Source organism: Ciconia boyciana, chromosome 5, assembly GCF_034638445.1.
Source record: "Ciconia boyciana chromosome 5, ASM3463844v1, whole genome shotgun sequence".
NCBI classification, from domain to species: domain Eukaryota; kingdom Metazoa; phylum Chordata; class Aves; order Ciconiiformes; family Ciconiidae; genus Ciconia; species Ciconia boyciana.
Genome location: NC_132938.1, coordinates 48166859 through 48190696, shown reverse-complemented (window position 1 = coordinate 48190696; position 23838 = coordinate 48166859). Strand labels below are relative to the sequence as shown.

Below are 23838 nucleotides of genomic sequence, written 5' to 3'. Positions count from 1 at the left end.
CCTGTCAAGGTTCCTCTGGATGGCAGTACAACCCACTGGTGTATCAGCCACTCCTCTCAGTTTTGTGTCATCTGCAAACTTGCTGAGGGTGCACTCACTCTGCCCCAACATCCAGATGGTTAATGAAGATGTTGAACAGGATTGGACCCACTATTGACCCTGTATTGCAGGTACACCGCAAGTTACTGGTCTCCAGCTAGACTTTGTTCCACTGACCACCACCCTCTGGGCCTGACCATTCACCCAGTTTTCAATCCACCTCACTGCCTGCTCGTCCAGCCCACACTTCATCAGCTTCTCTAATGAAGCTGTCTAGCTTAGTTTCACAAACTGTATGGAATAAATCCCTATTTTTACAAGTAGAAAAAGAGCTATATTACTTTGGCATTAATGTGCCACACTGCTAAACTACTGAAAATGTAAAATTGCCAAGGTGACTGAAAGGAATTCCTCACAGCCACAGATTTCCATTGTGGCTTAGGCCATAATTTTGTCTCTTTTATTCGAGGTGTTAACAACTCACCTCTGTTTAGAGATGGCTACGCTTTAAAGTTTGCCTTTAATACTTCTTGAATTATTGTTACCAATAGTAAAAACAGAATCAGCTTCAAAAAACTGCTAAAATTTTAATTTATCTGAAACTGATGAAAGAAAAAGAGAGTATGCCAAATGCATGAGAAAAGATTGTCCAACCTGACCAATGCCTTAGGGATAATGAAACGTGTAGAAGGAAAGCATATATAGCACATTAACAATGCTTTGTAAAAGAACAATTAGTAACTTATTTTTTATCCTTCCAGCAAGTAAATAGTTTGTATGATACTACTGCTTTTATGGAACACTTCATAGTGAATGCAAGAAGTGTGTTGCTTTTCCTGTGTAAATCATCTGTACTTCATTATCTGCCTGCCTTTCTGGTAGTGAAATAGCATATCTGCCCCTTTTGAACACATTAAGCTCAGATGTGGCAAAGGAGACCAAGCTTATGACACTTACGATAACCATCTCTGTTAGGCAGGGCCTGTGCTGAATTTCGACTCTCTGATCACATCATACAGAAGACACATTCATTTATTTAAATGTGCTGTGTTTTACAGCCGCTGATGAGGATGTTATGGCCTGTAATTCAAACTCTGGCTAACAGAGTCCCAAACTACTGATTTCTGGAATTTGGAAAGTGTAATATACTTGTACCCTTTCATAAATATCAACCATCACCATGAATAGAGACAAGAATGCTGAACTAGATGAGTATCTGGTCTAAAGCAACACAGACCTTTCACTTGTTTTCTGATTCACAGAATCCTAATTCTCCATAATCGATAACATGTTTTCTAAGTAGAAGTCAGCCTGTGTCAAGGACCACATGCAGATCATATCTCTCAGACTGCTCCCCAAAGAGCCAGATGCCATAAAACAGTCAAGAAAGGATGCGCTCTCACCCGACCCCCACAACCAAGAGGTGATTGTTTCTTCGTGTATCGGAAGTCTGTGCTTAAGCTCTGAGATTTAACTACACAACATAACATGGAATGAGACTGTTGTTGTGGTTTACTGCATGAATCAGAGCTCTAGTTGCTTAAGCCTCTGGATGAAAAAGCTTTCTTATAGCTCAGATATACATTGTCTTTCAACACTTATCTTCAACATGGGACATGAAAAGTAAGTAAGTGGGTTACAGGTAAAGAGATTTATTTTTGAGGCTTTGCACGTGGGGCATATCCTTTCTGGAGAACAGTGGTGGAATTTGGTACATTTGAATTCCATATGCCCTTCAGCAATATAAAGCTTGCTATGACTTTACGATAACATGAAGCCCCAAAAAAAGCCAATTTCTGCCTAGCATCTCCTCACTGTAGCTGTATCAAAAGTCTGCTTAGCATCTTTAAGGAGCCACGCAAGCATAAAGATGCTATATGGTAGACAGGTTACCTACTTTTCCTCACTGAAGAGTATATTAGTCACAATAAAAGAGATGTCACCCTGAAGGCAGAAAGAATTGGGGAATCCAGCCTTTTAATACCTGAGGACATAGAGAGTTATGTGTTTATTTTACTGTTTTTGAGGGAAATTACTCAACTTATGACAAAAGAATACACAATAAAAATCAATTAGTGAGGGTGAAAAGCAGCCCCTCTTCTGAAATTGTGAAAAACTTGAAAAGAATGAAATCAAAGCTTAAACATTTTCTTCTCATCAGTCTCTAAATGAAGCACTTTAAACAAAGAGATGCAGTTAATTTTTACTATCTTTCAATTCAGGAAGTTGCTAATTGTACTGATCACTCTGTGATGCTGTTCTTCAAAAAAGAACCCTAAACATCATGGACTTCACTGGCCTTCTCTCTTAAATGAGTTTCATGTAGGTGCTGTCTGAGATCCCAAAGCATACCCCACGGATATGACTGAAGCAGGACAAAGTGAGACAGATAAAAAAGTTTTCTTGTCAACCTTGTTAACTTACTGGGATTCTGCACAGTGAAAGAAAAGCAAGTTTACTAAGAGAGATGTGGTTTGTCACTCTGTCTGAACAGGAGAGACACCAGAACCAAGCGGGCTTGGGTCTGCCTTCAGCGCTGCAGAATCTGAGGAAGGCTTGCCAAATCAGCTGTATGGAAAACCATTCCAGGCTGCAGAACTTCTTGAGACTCTTCTTTGAGAATGAGATGTTTTGTTCAGAAAACAGGCCTGTAAATGGGGTATTCCCATTGACTAACCTCATGCATCTAACAGACCTGCCTCAACTGGGAGGGCCAGGCTTTGACTCTATACTCGATGAAGACAGATGAGCTCAATGAAGACTGACACAGAGCATGATTCAGAGCAGGAATCTAGCTTACATGCTCTGAATCACACTTTCAAAAAAGCTGTCATCTTTCTCCCATGACTGAGCTGTAAATCTATTTTTCTTTCAACAATCTAGGGGGATGCAGTGTGGCAATAGGCAAACTCTCTTCTTTGAAAAGCCTTGTCCAATTTATGCTGAAAAAAGCCATATTTTTACTCTGTGATTTTGGCAGGCAAACAAACAAAAACACTGTACCTGGGTTTAAAAGGTGCATGAAAGGAGTTTGAAAGGCAAGTTGTCTGATAAAGCACCCCATGCAAAAAAATGATACGAAGAGCAAATTTACTCAAACTAATTTAAATATCATATCATATCGCAAGCATCGTCAGAAAAGTAAGTTGGTCTACTTAGCTCCAGAGCTTGGTTTGAATGAGAATCTTGCAATCATGATTCTTTTAGCATCTCTGCATGAGATTTTATGAGAGAGCTTTTAACAGTAGCACTACTACTATATCTTCAGAAGTCAAACAGAAAGTAAATGTTTCCAATTCTTATTTCCAGAGTTTGGTGCAATCAAAGTGAGACAATTTAAGCAGCTAGTATCTGAATTGCAAATCTATAAAAGTTTCAACACAGTCCTCCGTTAGAAAGGAAATCGGGTAGCAGCTTACATTAGCTGATGCAGTAGCTACTAAATAAGATAGCTTTGTGCTTCTGTCTGTCTTTCCCCTCCACACACTCTGTTGGATCATTCACAATTTTTTTTTCCTCCTCTTCTGATGAAAAGGAGCTGTGAGCCTGTGCAACCAGGCAGACAAAGAGCAAGGAAACTTAAAAGAGTTTAAGAGCCAACAGATCTGCAGTTAACGCCCTTGGTGAGTAAAGTTTTGGTGCTGCTCCACATCACTCCCATGCTGGCCATGGCTGACAGGAGGGTTCCAGGAATGTGAATATCTACAGAATCCATAAAAACAAGGCTCACCATCAGTCAGCAGCTCCCCACCTATTCCTCTGGGGGGAATAATTACTTCTAGCCAAAGCCATTTATTGGGTATACGATAAAACCTACAAAATGCAGCCTATGCTTTTTGGATTTTGTCTGTTTACAGGAGCTACTTTATTCCACTCAGCTGTTTCCACTGCTTAGGCCCATTGGAAACAGTCATTTCCCTCTTTATTCCCAAACACTGATGCTTACATTAATGCAGTTCAGCAACTCATGGCTTAAAATAGACAGCAATAACTTAAAAGAATCTCCACAAAGATGTAAGATCAAAGCTTGCAACTTCTATTCCACATTGAAAATCATGGGCTCTCTACCCACTTTTGTCACTTTTTATACACATATGGCATCCTTGGCATTCAGCGGTGATGACCTGTAACTGTAAAAGGCACCGTTGTTTGCTTGTTAGTAATTCACGATTAGTACCTTCAGTTAGTTTTACCACACTTTTTTCTTAGAAACAACAGAACATATATAATAATAATGAAACAAAACCCTCACAGGAGCGTTTCCTGAATGCTGTGCATACCTGTGGGTATAACAAGCCTCGGCTCACCTCAAGGTCGCAAGAAGTTAACACTCCTCAGAACCACCTGACTGAAAAATTTCATATTTGGGTAAGAAAATCTTCAGAGGGAGAAATTAAAACCTCTCAAGGGGTGAATTTTAAGCAAGGAGAGGTCGTTAGGCAATTGTTTCTGTAAGTATAGTGTGAAATAATCCCTTTATGCTATAACCTTACCTACCATAATTAGTACATTTCTCACATGCAATTCTGAAGTTTTATATCAAATATATTTTTCAAAGTTTAAGACCAAATACCAGCAATGTTCAAGGCATCCCAATTAAACCCAGAGTTGTGCGTGTCCCTGTTTCATCCCTTCCGCTGGCTGGCACCATCCCCACACTGCCTGCTGAGGACAGCCTGGCAGCTGGGGCTGACAAAACCTCCCAAAGCGGGAAGGTGTCAGGGAGCTACAGGCCTCACCGCAGGACAGCTATCAGCAAATTAGCAGCTTCCGCAAATTAGGAGACCGTGGTCATCAGCACTGTTTCTCTCTCACCCTTTTCTGCTGTATTTCCCCCCAGCAGCCCTGGCCTGGCCCAGGCCACCTGCGCCCCCTCACCTGTCTTCGCCTCGTCCCACACATTTTACCTCACCTCACCCTTTCCCGCCAACGGAAGGTGACCAACATGATTTATTGTGACAGCAGTTTCCCTGCGCTGTCAGAAGGACATCTTCAAAACATTTTAAGACTCTTCTGGATGCAAAGACCACGGCGAACTCGGCAGGACCTCCAGACCAAGCCTACGGCACCCAGGCAGGACGCAGTATGGGTGCATCCTATCAGATCACCAGCAGAAGTTATCCACTGCCGGGCGGCAGCTGCTTTACCCAGCAGGACAGAGGACAATGCACAAAGCAGGCAAACTGCACCCTTCATTGCTTCGCTTGGTTGGTATCCTTCTCAAATCCCATCCTTTAAAGCTACTGACCCCGTCCATGCTCTTTAAGCTAGAGAAGAGGTGGAGTGCTAAATCCCCTGAACATCTGAGGGGAAGCAGAAAAACAAAGTCCAGGCAGTGGCAGTGAGAAGGCACAGCTTCGGCACAGAGCCAAGGAGGAGGGAAAGAGCTTAACAATGCTCGGCAAGAGGATGACAAACAGGGATGGGGATCTTGGACCAGATGAGAGAAGACACCACTGTAAAAGGGGATGTAAAGAGCAAAGGGATAAGGAGTTCAAATGCAGGTCTATAGCAAGCAATTGGGAAGGAAACTGGTGCAATAAATTGGCAGGGAAGAAAGTGAGCCAAAGCCAGAGCGGGGCAATAGAAGAAATACTTGTGACTTTTGGAAAACATTACCCTCCATACCCTGCATGGTTCCAGAAACTCCCCATTCCTCTGCTGCCACCAAATACCTACCCCAAAATGCATGTCATGCCTTCTTCCACTAGCAAGTCTACAGAGAGGATGAGACCTCCTGCATTTCCTGCAGCAGAAATTTCTGTAACAGAATTACATTTTTCAATTCTTCTGCTGAATTATGATGCCAGAGGCCATGATTTCTGATTTTATCTCAACTTGCTTTTCAAAAGCTCTTTACATCACAAAAAAGGACAATATTAATGCAAAAAAATCCTCAACATCCCTGCAAAACACTCTTTATTCTGGTCAAAGACTCAAAATTCAAGCAAACCAGGTTTCTTGTGTGACCATAATTCTGCATTCTGATACAGGGTTAATGTTCAGACTGGATAATTATATGCCACATTTACACCAGATATTTTTCTTATTCAGTAGGAGGTTGAGGGTGGGGCAAAACAGACCAGCTAAGACATAATCAGAAGCCACCTGAGAATTTTCCAGAACTGATATCAGAAAGTCATACCAACTTGCAAAAACCTCCACATTTTCATCAGAACTCATTTTCACGATGGAAACAATAACAGAAGATGTTATTTCAATTTGATGGCTTCACATCCATACAATTTTGAACATTTTGAATGTTTATAGAAATAGCATCACATTCCTTCTTTCCCCTTTTTCTTCTTGTGGATTTACAGTAAAGCAGAATTAATAAAGCAAGTGGAAGTCTTGGTAACAGAAGACTTTTGTTTTCATAACTGACTTTCAAAATGGTAACTACAAAATCACCCTCTTTAACTTTTCCTGTTATTGTATATTGAACAGATACAAATATGCAACCACACAGAAACATTTATTCTCCCAAAATTAGCATTATTACTTTATTTGGTGATTCATTACAATCTGCAAATCCAATAGTCAAAAAAATAAACTAGGCATAATGTTAAAGCATTTTACAAGCAAAATACTTTACTGTTTCCTTTTCAATTTGCACAGGGTGGGATAAGTGTATTGGTTAAAGAATACAATGTATAGAAGAACAAAACCATAGTTCATCAAACTGTACTGAAGAGTGTTACGATGTGAGTGAACAGTACTTAAACAGCTATAACTGTCAATGGAAAACCATACACTTCAACATTAACAAGGCTGCCTTCCCATGACCATGATGCATCATGAAGGCTGCAAGCCACTGGGCTTCTTTTCTTATGTTGTAGATCATCCTACTTTAAAGAAATTAAAGAGTTAAACAAGCCAGAATGCATCTATCTATGCTCATTTCTTTTCTACCGGAACAAAGGCCAGAATGGAGAGAGGAAATTTTTAAAGTCAGCTTCTGAAACCACTTATAGTAACGTCTGTGTCTCATATTTTCAGTGTCATGGAGCTAGCAAGCTTAGAGCTTCATCCACACATCTCTGTTTATTATTACTGTGCCTCCAGGTAAAAAACTATTTTTTTCACTGTGTAGCAACAAACTGCAAAGAGATCATGCTCCTTTCCCATTGTAACCACATCTCTGTTCCTCCAACTGTATAAATCTGGCTTTAAAGTCTCACAAAACTAAAAAATAGTTGATCTAGGTTGTAATAAAAAAAGAATATTAAATACCTTTGGTAAAAATAGATATATTTAACAAGTTTAGAAAAGCAAATAGTTATATTGTCAAAAGGAGAGTATAAAAATGTACACGATAAAAAAATAACAAACAAACAAAAAATCATCAGCCATAGTAGTAAGAATAAAGGCACTGTTCTTTTCAATGTTTGCTTCCTTAGCTCACGTTATTGTCCAGTCTTCTTTCTAAAAGGCAGGAGCTTTACTAGAGCGTATGGAAAAATCCAGTCCTTCCTACCAGCGTTAGACAAATTAAGCTTAATTCGGAACAAGACAGTCTGTTTTAACCCAACTTTATACAACAGAGAACGCTTTGATTTAGAGTACATAGGAGCAGTTGAACACAGAAAGAAAGATTTCAGGTGTTTTCAACCAGAGGCCAGATGTACTGGAGCTGTAGAAATGAGACAGCCAGCAGGATCAAGTCTCCATGATGTGAGCCTTCTAATTTTATTTTTACTCCTAAATTATAAATCCATGTATTGTCAAGAAAATTGGGGGACAAAAACAATACATATATTTTAAATCCCTCATTGATGCCTTTCTCCCATCCTTTCACTGGGCCTCCAAACAGAGCTGTCACACAACATATAATCCCAGTTTGGCTTCTCCTCTTTTTAGAGCTCACTGTAAATCTTGAAGATGGAAGATCCCCAAAGCAAACAACTGAGATTACAGAAGGAGATAATGCACAAGCCCCATAATAGAATCAGCCATTGATTGAATGTGCTTTGAAAGAAAACAGCACAATTAAATCATGTTTATCCTTCAGTATTCCCTTTGCACACACAGCCACACTCCTCATGGTGTTCCAAGGGTACATCTGTCAATGATTTATGCAATCCCCGGACGCCAATCCTTGGCTTCAGCTGAAGAACCTGAAGGAGAAGCAGCCAAGTATCAAGAAAACAGCATGTTCTTCATCACACACCTAGACTATGAGCTAGATTGCACTGCAAACACACTGGATGACAGGAAGCCTGTTAAAAGAAATAGGCTTTCCTCAGCTGAATTTCTTCATTTATTCCACCCACTAATTATTATTTTTGCTTTTACCTCAAGCCCTTCACAAAATTGATTGAACATTTACTTGCTTTTATCAAAGAAGAGACTCTTCCAGTTTCATATTTCTGCTTAATTTTATTTAAGGGCTAATAGTATAGTTAACCCAATGGAATTATAACATAATTCTATAACAAATAATTTTAGCTATAGATTTATAACAATGGAAACTGACAGATATATGTTCCTTCATAAAGTTCACATCTACCACTAGAGAAAGCTGAACAAGGAGGTGTGGTTGTGATGTGTCTGAACTGCACCAGTAAACAAATACCTCAGGAATTACTTAATTGTTCCACAGAAAAATATTTTAACAAGGAAGATATTACTTTTTTTGTGTAACACCTCATTAAAACGGTAAGAAAATATTTACTATAAGTGCAATACGTAAAATTTTAAAACATTAATATTGGTGCATTCCTATAGTAAAAATAAATTCCTTAATTGGCTTTCAGTATTTCCAAACATGCAAATGTAAAAAAAGTGCATACCTCATGGTATTTTTTGGTGACTTTTGTCGGCACACACTGGCACTCACTGCAACTCTGATGACAACAGGCACAGTTTCCACCACAACGTTTAACCAGAAGACACAACGGCCAGAAGATGGTGTCAGTTCGCTTCAGCTCCTCCCTCAGTGACACTGAGAAGTTGCGAGGAGTACAACTGTACAGCCGCACCTCCTCCTTTAGGAGGTTGAGATCGACCACTGCAAAAAGACAAACAAACTGGTGCTTTTCTGATTCATAATTCAACTTCATTGGTGGTAAACCAACTTCTGCAGTGCAGAACCCTTGAGGAAAGTTCATTTTTGTGCAGGTGGTACAGGTTCAGCACACAAGTATAATACTGCAGTTTTATGGATACCATGAAACCTAAATGGAATGATCGTTGTATAGGAGCATTCACCAATCATTTTATAACTCTGGCAGAGTTGGTTTAAATTAAACAAAGCAAGCTTTGGCTACTATGTTCCAATAAATGTTTTATCAAATCAACCCTAATGAAGTTCCCTTTGTTCATGCTCATACTCTGAGCTCTAGTGTTGCTATTCTATATTAATTTTGGATTGGAGAAACATACACAGCAATTAAGAATCTTAACAATCCTAAGAATCCTCCAAACACATTTTTAATTAATTTGCATAAAGCATTCAAACTTCTTTCCTGCTAAAATTTCAATCATTGCTTCTTTGCAAGGGCAATGTAAGTATAAGAAAGAACCAAACCATTTATATCTAAGAGGAACTCCCTTCTATGGACTAAGAACTTCAAGAAGTTATGTCATCATCAGTGAATACAGTACAGACAACAAATAAGTACACAAGTATGCATATATATAACTGTTAGTAGACTCCATTCTTCCCCTCCTCCTTCATAGCAGCATATATATGAATTTCTGTTGCTTCTCTAGGTTTCATTTTCACTTGATGTGTGTCTTAAATAAAATACAGCTCCTGCTTGTAAGCACCTTACTTGAAGTGCAAGTTAAAGATATTAATATTTGGCACCAGTTTCCCTATAAACTAGTTCCACTGTATCACACTAAAGTTGCACGATGCCAATGGTTGAACAGCAAGCTTGTGAAAAGATCTGAAACAGGGCAAGCCTTGAAAGAGGCAGTTAAGACTGGAAAAAAATGGGATTGGTTTAGTGAAAAAATTAATACATTTTTATTCATACATATTAAAAAAAATAATACATTCATTTTGGTGAAAAGCAATGTAATTTCATTTATTTCAGAAAAGCCAGACTATAATGATCACGACCTGAGATCTTTTGTCTGAACTGTTTCTCCCCAAACCTACCACCATTAAGGAACAGAAGTAATGTCTAATTCACAAGGGTACTCTACCTGGTAAAAAAAAGAAAAAAAAGAAAAAGAAAACCCTATGATAATATGGCTACTGAGATGACTGAAATAGAGGTCTCGAACAAAGCAGCAAAGAGCTTTAAACCAACTGTTTTTGAGCTAAATCAAGAAGAAACTAGGGGAAAAAATATCCCAGTGCATTGATATTACTTGACAAATACTTTATAGTTATTGCTAGCAGTTCGTAAATAAAAAGATATAAGATAAAACTAAAATATGTTCCTGATCTGAATCACCCTCTAGAGAAATACTTTTTTTTCCCTCTACTGACTATGTGAAGAGCCTCTAGAGGTCACCAAGGAGAACTTCAGCCTATCAAGGCAGGATAATACCTCTCAATTCTATTTAAACACATAAGAAATAAAGATAATTTAGAAGCTGCATTTCGCTAGTAGAAATGCTCACTAGTACTGTCCCAGGAGCAGATCTTTGGGCAGCAATTTCATTCCACGTTTCTTCAAACATTTCTTTTGCAGACCATATCCATATACTGGCATCCATAAGTAAGGGTTTATTGTTGTGAAAGGTCAGTTAAACACACTGAAGCCTTTTCTCTGCTTGCACTTACAGTGAATGCCAAGCTGGGGCACTTCATTCCATCACTATCAGGTTAACATAGGCTCCTAAATAAACAATCTGATTTTTAAAAGCAAGGAGTGTGTAATAACTCCAATAAAGTTACTGATAAGATGCCAGCCTGCCTCCCACACTGCAAGAGCATTCCTTGGAGAAAGCTGAGAAGGGAGCATAGGAAAAGAGAGACAAAACTTCCGAGGGAGAGATTCACTCTCAGAAATCAGAAATGATTTAAGCTCTTCTGATCAGCTAATAGCTCTAGGCTGAGTCATTTAGAGGGTGGACATGTCTACCTCCATTAATCAAGGACTGTGGATAGGAATGGAGTACTTCTTTCTCCTGTTACTTTTTCAAACATATAAGTGAACTGCCTGAATGAGGATAAAATGCCTAAAACACAATGAGAGAAATGCTAGTTCTGCTAGTACTTTCTACTGGTAGATTTCTACAGAGACTGACATGCTTGGTACAGTGAATTTCAAGAAGCTAAGCTTATGCGTCCTAACACAATTGCTCCTCATCCCTTCATCATGAGGAATCGAAAGCAGAAGTTGGGCACTGATGCCTCCTCCAGCAAGCCCACCGACCAGCAGAAGAGAGATGCCTGTGTGGCATTGTGCTTCTCCGTTACCTCCTGCCTACTGGCAGCAGTTGAGAAATGCATCCATTTCCTGATACTAGCTGTAGTTATAACATAGAGGAAAGGGCATATCATGAGCAGCAAATGTATTACACATTTTGTCACAAAATTGGAATGAATTTGAACTGAATGCCTCGGACCTGCAGACCCAAATTTTAAAAAGGTTCTGCGGAAGAACAGGCAATCAGCTCTTGGCAGATAGATTTTAGTGTGCCTTACTGTTACAACAGGCTTCAGGATAGATGAAAAATGTCATGTTTGGATTCCATGCTTTACAAGGTACTAAGGTATATTGCTATTATACCTCACAATGAACCCTTGCCCTACCTTATGTAATTCAATTTCATTAAAAGGTCTGTGGCAAATTTATCTAGTGCTTACATAATCACTTCTTTGAAGTGTGTGAATGAAGCTGTTATTTTTTCAAAGAGTATCTGTCCATCCAAAATTTATTTTAACACACTGTGGGCACGAAGTTAGATGAGAGAATGTATATATTCCCTTAAAAGTGTTTACTTAACCACAATAAAAGGTTATGTGGATTTCCCAAGTGCACTGAGTTACAGTACCTGTTATAATGTGAACATTTAAACACTCCTTCAACTTGGCTTCCACTCATGTATCATGTTTGACACAACTGTCAAAGTTCTTTTGTCTAGAACTAGCTTAGGAGGAATGGAAGGCTCTGCAGTAGCACATGAATGGGAAACACTAAAATAAAAATAAGAGGAGAAGGAAAAAAAAGGGACAAAAAAATGTAGATGCAAGTAGGTCTACAGTAAAGTCTGTTTCAAAAGTATGCCTTCACTGGCATATACAACTGAAGTAATCCATGTTCACACTAGCCTGAAAGTAACTGTGTTCTGTAATTGGCAATGCAACTGTCTGGCATCTTCTGGGACATGTACCGAGTACCATGGGGAACCCTCTTTCCCAAAACATTTTTCCAGCTGGATGCTGCTCTCAAAGTCAATGAAACAAATTAAATTCTGGTTGAGGCACTTGTGTGTGGGCACAGATAGTAGCAGGATGGTTTTCATTCCTAAGCACCTTGGAGATGTTCCTGGGAGTGTAAATTTCATATTGGCTCCTACAATAGGATAGGGCTGTTACAAAACCCCAAACGAGGAGTAAAAAAAAAAAAAAAGTCACATAACTATACGAGAAAAGTATCTACTAAGGACTATGGTTGGATTGTAACTCTTTTCTTCTTCTTAAGCAGACTTCAGCATATGGTCTAATGATTATGCATAGATTTCTGTGGGAAGTGATGGGATCATATTTTTTCACAGTAAAATATATTTTATTTTTAAGTATGTTTAATATTATACAAGAATTTAGGACTATATTTAGACATCAAAGCCTCTGAACTTGGTGTTTCTTCTTTCCTGGCTAGAAGTTTTTGGAAGCATTTTATCCAGAGAAAACATCAGACACAGAAGTTCTGTGGAATTTAGATTGTCTAAATATAGTCTTTTTCATATGAATTATTAAGTAGGAGTAGAGGACAATACTCTTCTCTACATAAAGTAACATACACTTTTAATTACATTTTCATTTAATCTAGATGTAAACTGATGTTTGTCTATGAAAGCAGGACAGTAATTTAGCTTTTACACTGAAATATTGCAAAAATAAAACTGATCTAATTATAGAATCAAAGAGTTTGAAAAAACCAAACATTTTAGGGCATGCACTTCTCCCAGACATTTCTTTAAAAGGTTTTTAAATACAGCAAACATACTACTAGAAGGAATAACATTAAAAAAAGAAGAAAGACAAAAGAAAATAAAAGGTTTGCTTTCCCTATCTATTGAGTAGGCCTAACAGTTAATACTATGTCATCTCAACTGGACATATTTTCCACCTCAGGCTATTACATTACACACTTGGTAATGCAGTCTGAGGGTGGTCTCAAAGATAAATGTGGCAATACCGTGATATGTTTATTCAGTGGAAAAATCTATTTCAGCATCTAATTAGAAGTCTTTAAAAGATTTACTCTGATAGTTTCTTTCTAAGATATGTCTTGCAGGGAGTTGCTTTTGTCTATAAAGATGTTATCCAACACCTGCATTTTAGTTTATGTAAGGTTTCATAAATTACATTTTGTTTTTCTCCCACTTACTGTATGCTTATGGCATACTTTTGGCAAATACTGAATCTCTTTAATTAGGAAAGTGTTAAATGACTATCTGAAAGGCATGGTCCATTGCTGAAAGCTTTTAAAGAGATTTCCTACTCTTTGATTCTTGATTTAGTTGCTGCATGCATAGCTGTAGCAATACAGGTAGGGTAGAAGGGTGGATTTTTAGGCTCTGATCCAAGAATTACCTGTCAAAAACTTAAATTTGAGTTATGAAAGGTTTTACTTCCTCTCTCTTCTTGCTGATCATATGATAATCTAGTTTATATTTGTCAACAGAGAAGTCTATTCAGTTATGCTCATATGTTTTCATTTTCATGCAGTATGGTGGGCAAGGAAGGAGGTATTGCCTGCATGCTATCCATCCACATGGAATCCATAAACATGAAATAGTGGGCAGCATCTGGATGATATGTGGTAGAAAAGTCATAAATGTCAAATGTAGATGGAAGAAAATTACTTGCTGAACAAGAAATAGGTCCACAAGTCTTGAGCTTGTGCTCCACATAAGCTACTTTACATCTGATTAAGTTGACAACTGCATGGTCAAACTGGACATGGACACAGGGATTTCATGAGGTATCATGGAAGACAAACATTTAGCTAATTGCTCTCAATTCATATGGTGTAGAGACTGGCACAATTCTAAGGAGATAAACCAGTCATTCACATGATACAGTAAGTGTAAGAAATTATCTACCACAAACAAAAAATAGTTTTTGCCCTCCATAAAAAAGGAAACCCACAAAGATAGATTATGTCACCCAGCCAAGATGCCCTGCTACTTTGTGGAAATAAAGATCTCCCAGGTTTCCTACAGAAAACTACCCTGTCTGCTTCTATTTTTTTTCCCCTTTGTTACTTTATCCTGCTAAATTCCTTTAACTTTTGAGTTTAGTTATTGTCCTTTTTCAGATAATATAATGGTGAGAATAGCTAACAACAATGATCTCTGCTGTTTTTCTAGTATATTCCTTTCTTGGAACTGAAATTCAAGGTGAAGAATGCTCTTAATTACTGTTCCTTTGTTAAGAAAACACACCCACAGAAAGCTGCAGGGCCAGACAGAGGAGTAATTTACCTCTTGATTTCCTCCCATGAATATATGCCTTTCCAAGAAGTTGCCACGTTGGCCTGTACAAATCTTCCAAATCCAGTTGCCACCGATCTGGTTCAAGGTACCGGATAAGTTCTTCCACAGTACTAAATCCAGCAACGGCATTGTTTAATACATCTAATGGTAAAGCTGATGGGGGTAGCAATGATGGGCTAGGTGCTTCTGTGTGGTGCTGCAATCAAAGCCAAGAGAAGAGTACCAGTCAGAGGGTTAATGGATCTGCTTTGATGAAGTGCTGTACTTTATGAAGTTACATAGCTGGGAAAGCTTATAAGTCTCTAGCTTGTTTCCAATGTACAGTTTACCTAATAAGACAAATGACAAGAGTCAAAAAGTATCTAATTGTTCTTCAGTAATAAGTGTAAACAAACTTCCACTAGACAGTTTTCCCACTTCTTACTTTTCTAGCCTTTAAGATAGCATGCCAGTATACCTGTTCTTTGAAGACGTTCACTGAGTGATGGACAAGATTTTAGAAATAGAACAAAGAGTGATTTGAAAATATGGCCCCATTACAGGCAATTACTATAACCCTCTAGAAATCTGAGGAAACACACATTTCACATGCTGCCTTTCCTATGAAACTTAGCCACAATCTTTGTCTTCTTGTCTTTCAATGTAAAATATGAACATACCTTAGTACCAAGATAGCAAATATTCCCATTCTCATCTATAGATTAAAAAAGCACCACTTGTGTTTCATACAGTACTAAGAATTATGTTTCTGGTTAAACAATAATTAACAGAGTGATAACAACATCTGGCATTACTATAATTATTTCTCCGTTAAGAAGAAATAATTCCCAAGGATGTTCCCAAGGATATCAAAATGCTGAAACTGAGTTCTGAAAAAGTCTATTTAATTTCCCACAGCACAAATCTCACTGACAAACTCATTGGATCAGAGGTACTCAGTGACAGGCAATTCAAGCAAAGTGAGACTTCTGGTTTTGCTCACTCTACAATCTGTTTAAAAATTATGCATTGATTTGTATTTTCAAAATAATAAAAAAAGGCAGGAAGGGAAGCCTAAGCAGGAAGCTGCTGCTGCACCACCGTAAGTTTCTTTAGGCTTTTATACACGCAGACATCACTACAGACATTATGTCCACAGTACGACACTAGAGCAATTTATCTGGACCATGTAAGAAGGACGAAGAAAGATTTGAACATACTGCTGATTTAGGGGATGGGAAGGACAAGAAATCTTTAACTTAAATGCGCAATGCTACATGCATCACTGCTCTCAAGTGTCATCCATATAAGATTTAGGGAAAATTTATTCACTAGAAGTACAGTCAGGTTTTGGAAAAGGTTGCCCAGAGAGGCTGCACAGTATCCATCATTAGAGGCTTTCAATACCTGACTGAATAAAGCCCTGAGCAATGGTCTGACCTCAGAACTGACCCTACCCTGAGCAGGAGGGTTAAACTAGAGACCTCCTGAGGTCCCTTGCTGAATTTTCCCACAACAATCCTACAACATAATATTAAGAATGAAGGACTGAATGTTCCTCCAATAAGTGAACTAACATGCTTCTTGTCCCTTCCCTGTGCAGTGCCTGTTAGTACTGCACAACATTTACATATATATTTAAATATTTATATTTGTTAATATGTATTTATTTATATTTACATATATTTAAAAATCCTCGTACCACTTTGTGTCAAAATGGCACTCTCAGTACTCTGATGTGAAGTGTATACATACTATAAATTTTTCCATCTATAATATCAGATCAATTGTATTCATTTACCTTTTCAAAATGATCAGAGAAATGGGTGAGAAATGTAACAGTTATGCAGGAAAAATTATTTAACAAAACAATCCTTGCAACACTACATACTAAACAGCAGTTTTCTAAAATACATATGCCTGTGATAGCTCTATTTCATACCGATAATTATATTTTCCCTTCTGTGCTCTCAATTCTATTAAATATGCATTTTTGGTTTCAGCTAAATGTGTGGTTGAAAGGGCAGCAAATGGAAGGAACCACCATGCCCTTCCTATTTTTTGCTTCAAGCATTTTTCTCTCTCCAAGAAATGCAGTCACTAGAATGATTTGTGCTGCTTTTTAACTGGGATTCTTGCAAAGATAATACAAAACATAGATCTAGTGTGCTGCTACTATTAACTTTATCATATTTTCATCTTGGTAATCTAGCAGAATTTCCAATAGAGTGAGTGAAGTAGTTTCTTCCCATTCTGGATGAATGTGGATTTCAAAAGTTAAAATATTTCTTTTCCTCTTCTCTCCACTGGCCACATTAAAAATAATAACATGTTGATCCATCTATTAGGTTATGATAATAAAGCAACAGATTCTGGTCTATAATTTAAATATTTGCTTTTAGCAAAACATGCTACTCAGCAAGTTTCAAAATAGTGCTGTGACACTATAATTCAGATGGTCAAAAACATAAATATTCCAAAATTTTTCTTCCTGTTTTTCTCCACGATGATGTATTTGTAAGAGTCACGTTTCCTGGTTTAAAGGTGTGGGGTTTTGCTAAGGTGAAAAACAAAATAAGGATCAAATGGCAGAACTAGTACCTGAATAAAAAAAAACAAAAAACAAACCACTTCTATTTTGTTTCCAGCTGAAGAATTTACTTCAGTGTCTCACTTCTACTGGGATTTTTTGTTGCCAACAAAATAGATAGATTCCAGATGAAAATCCATTGGTCTAGAATCTATTTCCACATTTACAACTTAGAACATGCACGCTTAGCAATACATATATAGGAACTACCCCATTGATTTATGTTATTCTGGATTCAGTAGGCATTTGCCTGAATTAAATTGTTATGAGGAAATGGTGAATCATTGTGCTTAATGGTAACACAATTAAAGTTGTCATCACTTTCTAATCATTCTTACAGCAAACCAAAACATAAAGAAAAAGCATAATTGAAACAGCAAAATTGCACAACTTCGAAGATGAACATTTTAGAATAAAGTAGTTAAAATCTGCAGATTAAGAATGCTTTTCTCAATAATCTCTTAATTTAGTCAACTTAAATGACAGTTAAAATGTACCAAAGATTAAAGATAATTGATATGATAAAGCTATAAATGCTCTAATTTATATTTATAACACAATAACCTTTATGAAATCTCAATTCAATAAATTGTTTAATATAAATGGTAACTCAAATTATACTCTACATTGCTTTTACTTGTTAATAGGCACTACTTATTTTATAATTTAAACCTTTTGGACAGAACATCCAGAACAGCATAAAGGGTACTACTTCCTTTGACTAAAATTATATCTTTGAATTTTATATAATTTATAATTTCACTTGTTTTTTTCAAAGTCTTTTTGTGTTCTACAGACAATGTTTACACCTGCAGTAAAGTTTTACTCTCAGAGAAGATAAAAGGAGAAATGACTTAATGCAAGAAGTTAAAACTCAACTTCATTGATGGGACATACCTTTTAGAACAAGCAAATACAGAACTTCAGCATAACCCTGAAATGTAGCATCATAGTTGCAACCTCAAAATGCTGAAATGCTCCTTAAATGAAGCTTTGCCTTGCTTTACAGCAAATTCATCACTTCTATTATAATGCCTTCCAATTAAATAATCTCAAATAAAAATCCATGTGCCTAGAATTTAATCTACATTTCTGTTGACATTCCTACTCTGACCCTTGCTTCCCCCTGCATGCCTGACACAAACTGATGTTGTCAAGCCACTCTCTGTGCAGTGCTACCAACATCAGTACTCAGTAGGTCTCAGAAAGGAAATTTCACTGTGGAACAGTGATGTGAAAGCCTCACAGGAGGACCACCAATAAGCTCTAGCTGTTTTGCTGCACAGTGTTGATGGAGACAATGAAGATGATCTTACAATGAAGTAGCTATTTGTCAGCTTTACGTCTATTCTACAGCTGGCATCACCTAACTTACTCCACAGAACTATATCATGTCTCCCCTAACAGGTTAGCTAGCACATGCTAACCTTTCATATAACACACTTCTCTTTATCTGACAGGGGAGACGTAACCCAAGACAGCAGACACTTGCTTAGGTATAGCAGCTATCCAAAACAGCTTTCTTGATGGAGACCACTTACTGGGAAGTGATGTTCTCCAAGTTCTACAGTAAATACTAATCGACAGTAAACACTTTTTCTGTCACAGTAGCACATCCTCGATTAATACCATGTTGTAGGCTTGACACCACTTTTTTTTTTTTTTTTTCCTGAGCATGAATAATTTCTGTCAAGACAGATTTGAAAAATACATCAACAAGTTCTGTATTTTAATGTGATTCCTCTAGTAAACAAAACACTCTATGGTTTTTGGTTTTGTGCCCAGGAAACAATTTCAGTTTACTTTAATAAGAATAAACATGTTTAAAAGCAAGATAAAGCCAAACAGTTGCATCTTTACTGTTAGTTAAAATGATACAGGATGAAAACCAGAGCAGAAAACATAGGGCTTCTGCTGCCCTGTAGAACAGCCAAGAATGACAATTAGTGTTGGATCAAACAGAATTTTGTTAGGTCTGTTTATATTGTATTTCTGTATGTGTACTTCACTCTATCAAAACAAATACCTTATAGAAATCCCCTAAGGTGTTTACAAGCGTAAAATACAGGCAAATAGACCAAATTTAGGAAACAGTTTAAGATATGGGCTTGGAAAAAAGGAAGGAAATAATATAAAGGCTAACTTCACAAAACTATCCAGCTCTGAAGATTATATATAACACCACTATCCCAGAAGAAACTTAGGAAGTAAAATGCATTTTAGGGTGCTTACAATGTTAGTTGTGGCCTATTAAAGGAATCAAAGCTACTCCATCTAGCCTCTTTCTCAAAGGGGAAAGGGTAGGACACTCTTATATGTAGAATAAGGTGGCAACCATCAGTGAACCAGTAAATCCGAACAAAACCTGAAACAATTAATTTGAAATTACCTAGTTGAAGCTCAAACCTAAAGGACGATTTAGTATGTAGCCTAACTTGAAGACTTGTGATTAATTTCTTGTTCTGACACATATTTCCTGTATGATCCTGAGCGTAGCATTTAGGCCACAGCTTCATGGTGGAAAGCATCTGGCAGTAGCACCTCCTTGCTACGCCAGCATGACTGTGTACGTGGCTGCATCATAAACAAGAAGTAATCTTTCTGAAAAAGAATATTTCTCATTTCCTTTTTTCTTTAACCGCAATCTTATTCACAGTGCAGACCTCCAACAGCTAAGCCATCACAACCAAAAGCACAGCAGCCACTAACACAAACATTTTTAGATTCACTGCGGCACCAGGAATTTCATAGCATCGAGGTTCGTAACACAGCCTTATCAAATCTGTAAAATGAGCATAAAGGCAATTCCTTGATCTCACAAGTTCTGTGAGAGAATGGATACCATAAACATTTATAGGATGCTCATTATTGGTTTATCTGAAGAATCCAGAAGTTTTTTAGATAGATAAAGGCTAAAACTTTGGATATGAGCTGTATGTTATAACCTTTCCCGTTCTGCCACTATCCATCTGTTCTTCCCTTGCACTGAACCTGCTCCAAGGATAAACAATTCAGAACAAAACAGCACTCACCTACAATCTACACAAGATCAGCTCTTAAGCACCATCATGATCTAAGCAAAGCCTTCCTTTTGCTCCTGTCTCATAGGATAGGACTGTCAAGGTACTGACACTACCCTCTTCCAGTTAAAGGAGGGGCAAGAAGTAATTTTATTAGTTTGCTGCAGCCAGGAGTGAGGAATTTCATGTTTAATAATGCAGTCACTGAGTTAAGACTGGAACAACAAAAACAAGCGAGACTTGGCATGACAGGACACTTACAAGTAGTGAATAATATGTGTAAAATAATTCCCTCCCACAAAAGAAACCCCAGTTTTTTCATTTCTTGTCTTGAAGAAAACATTGTCAAGCAGTTTCTGAGTGAGAACCCATTCATCATTCGGCACAGTTTGGAGAAACTATTAAACATCAGCATGGTTTAATCAGACTGGAAGGGACTCTATAACAAAGAAAACCTCAGAGGAACCTCCCCTCCTCTGAAAACCAACTAGGATCAGTACTTTGAAAGAAATAACATATTTCTTCTAATTAAATAGCCTTACAGCTTTTTTAATTATTATTATTACACAGGAACACTCTACGTCCTGCTTAGATTTAGAGAGATGCTCTTGAAACTAATAGTACATGCACATTCTTGTAACGCTCACAATAAAGCAAGCCTGTTGTCTTCCTTTATAATCACAGGTAGCCCTCCTCTTAGCACCATTAGAAGCTATGAGGGTGAGCAGATATCCAACTCTTTCCGAGTTTGCCCTAAGGACATAGAAGCTTCTTGGCATAGCAATAGCTCTTTCTTTTCTCCAGTAAGTACACGCAGTAATAACTGTGAAAAGCCTCTAGAAATCCTGACCTACCTGAAAAAGCACAAACTTTTACCTGCTTGCATGTATGCAGTACAAAAAAGCTAATCCATTTGTGAAAGTCTGTCACTTGTAAAGGCATCTTCTCTGTGCAACATTAACCTGCACCACTGCAAAATGTTAGTCCTGTTCAAGTAGCAATGTAGAAAGAAGTGATGATCTGTAGCTGGGCCTGTGCGCAACCACCTAAGCAGAGAAATCAAGTTCAGGATCCTCTTCTTGTGCCTCCAGCAAAGGCATGAAAAAAAGAAGGAACAAAGGCAGATCATCAATTTAGACTGCCAAAGCCTGGGAATAAGGCAAGGATGTTTACTTGCATTTGACAGAGATGGAAGCCAGGAAGGGCAGCGCAATTCCCACCCATTGCAGCACTTCTTACGTCTTAGCTGAAGTTACAGTCACGGCGGCAAGGATGGTTGCATGAGAGACACAGCAGCTCCAGGGCTGCTAAGTAGGTAGCCTGGTAAATTAAGCTCCAGTGGCACTGAAATAAATATGCATCTCATTCAGCTATCCTCATTTCAGAGACATAACTTCTACCAGTCAAATGACATACAGGTAGGGATACCAACCCTCCTCAATTTAATCAGCTACTGCACATGAGATCCAGAATGCAGGATGACAGCCCCTTCTTTCTTCACTGGGCCTCCAGCTCTCTGCCTTTCACAGGCTCCCTAAATTTTCTGTTCTTATACTGTGCTACAACCACTTATCAAAAGCTTGTCCACCCTCTCTTCATATGCATGCAGGGCTTTCTTTTTACCTCACTGAGGACCTTATTTGCCGAGTATCCATGCACCAATTTACATCTTAAAGCTGGACAGAGATGGCTTTCCAAACTCTACATCGGCATTTTTGTTACAGTACTTTGAGCATTGCCTCCCACGTAACCACCAACCGGAGAAAGATCACAAGGGAAAGTGAATGTGTTCATGCCTTTCTGTCTGCCTGTCACAGGTGTGAATAAAGGAATAAAGATGTGTAAAAGTAGTGTCGGGAGCAGCCTAACATTTCCTCAGGTTAAAATTTTGAGATAAAATCTATTTTTTTTAAAGTTTTAAATATTGCCCCAAACAGAGTTTCCGTGCAGTTCACAGAGAAGGCCTGGAATCCTAATTGTGCTGGAAACAACAGGGAGATGCTCTCAAGGAAATTAGCAGCATGAAAATAACACAGGATGTCACTAATCATCAGCCTTCTCCTGGCAAATTGGAGTTTTTTGCCTGAAGCCTGTGCACCCTGACACCATTTGAATTACACAGCATAGATGTGAGCACCAGTCTTGTGAAGACAAAGATGACACATATCTAGAGCAAGTTCATAAACTCTTAGAGGATGGTATCAATAGTAATAACCTCTGGAAGTAATTTTAAAAAAACCTAGTGATTTGGTTAATTCTCTCAATAAATTAGTGATCTATAATTACATGTGTACACGTATATATCTGTGTGTATGTATGTATAAGAATACATTTTGCTTTTTCCTATGATCACACGTATCACAGGAACAATAATCCACACTACCTCACTTTAAGGGCAAAAAGAAGAAAACTAATGCTCACAGTACTGTATTATATGGAAGACCTTATTGCCAATCCACTTAATCACAGTAGTTGTAGTGTTTTCTATTCCTAGGAAATATATACACATAGAGAACTATCTTTATTGGATGCAGTTGCATGGAATTATGGATTTTTTCAGTGCATCTAGTAAGTCTCACCAAAGCAGTGCATGCTACTTCATCAGGATTTCATAAGCACTACAAAATTACTAAATTTCTCTCTCCTGTCCTCTACTGAAAGTATTTGTTATTCTACAAAATGATCTAATGATTCTTGTATTCTTTTGGGCAAGAACTTTCATTCACTGATTTACTCATTCAGTTAGTTAAGGAGAAAAGAGGTATAAACAATTCTGCTTGAAAGCTGTATCGCTAGCATCTCTGGCAACTGCAGAGGTCTCAAGCCATGAAGCGTACAACCCCTGCAAACTCTAGAATCCATAAAGCTGGGAGATTCAGCCTGCTAGCTGCAAGAGGAGTCAAGTTTTGATGCCTTCCTACCTTTGCCATGGGTTTTTACTATATTTGCTTACACTAGGAATTTGTGGCCGTAGTACTGAATGATAAGGTTCAGACAGAACACTCAAAGAAATGCAAGACCTCTCATGGCTCGGGCATATTACGACTCTGGCCAAACACTCAGCCTGATTCTGAAAGCATGTCCTGATGTACTGAGTTGAACAGGGAGCATTTAAAAACAAACACTTGGTCTGTAATGAATCAGATCTAATAGTATAAAACAAGCTATAGCATAGACTATCTCCATGGCGTAAAAATTTTCAAAGTGAAATCAGTATGTCAGTTTTCAGCTAGAGTCCCTTCCTCAAATAACTTGTCTTTTTTGTCACTTTCAGATTACTGTAGATATGCAAACTAATTTTAGGTTTATAACCCCTGGGTTTTTGTCCCTATAAAGCATATGTGTAGCAGAGTAATATCTAAACCATAACTACTTCCAAAATCTTAATTTTTAGTGGGCACTATCCTCTTGTTTATACATCTCTCTCTTCTAAATGAGACTTCAATCAAAATTTACAGGGAGCTCTCCCCACTCCATACAAGTGTATCTATCTATCTATCTATCTATCTATATATGCAATAAGAAAAGGTAAGTCTACCTTTTGTGTCCTAGTAACAACTGCAAAATATTTTGATTTCTGAA

At 37.8% G+C, this 23838-nt stretch overlaps 1 protein-coding gene across 1 annotated transcript in view; it reads right to left on the bottom strand.

Annotated features, from left to right (window-relative positions):
* Positions 1–6531: 6531 nt before the first annotated feature.
* Positions 6532–23838, bottom strand: part of PDGFC (platelet derived growth factor C) — a 136863-nt gene continuing 119556 nt past the window's right edge. The window contains exons 4-6 of the mRNA XM_072863059.1: positions 14656–14863; positions 8832–9049; positions 6532–8156 (exon numbers count right to left, since the gene is read on the bottom strand). Coding sequence (XP_072719160.1) covers positions 8040–8156; positions 8832–9049; positions 14656–14863 — 543 coding nt within the window. The 3' untranslated portion in view covers positions 6532–8039. The remainder of the gene's footprint in view (positions 8157–8831; positions 9050–14655; positions 14864–23838) is intronic.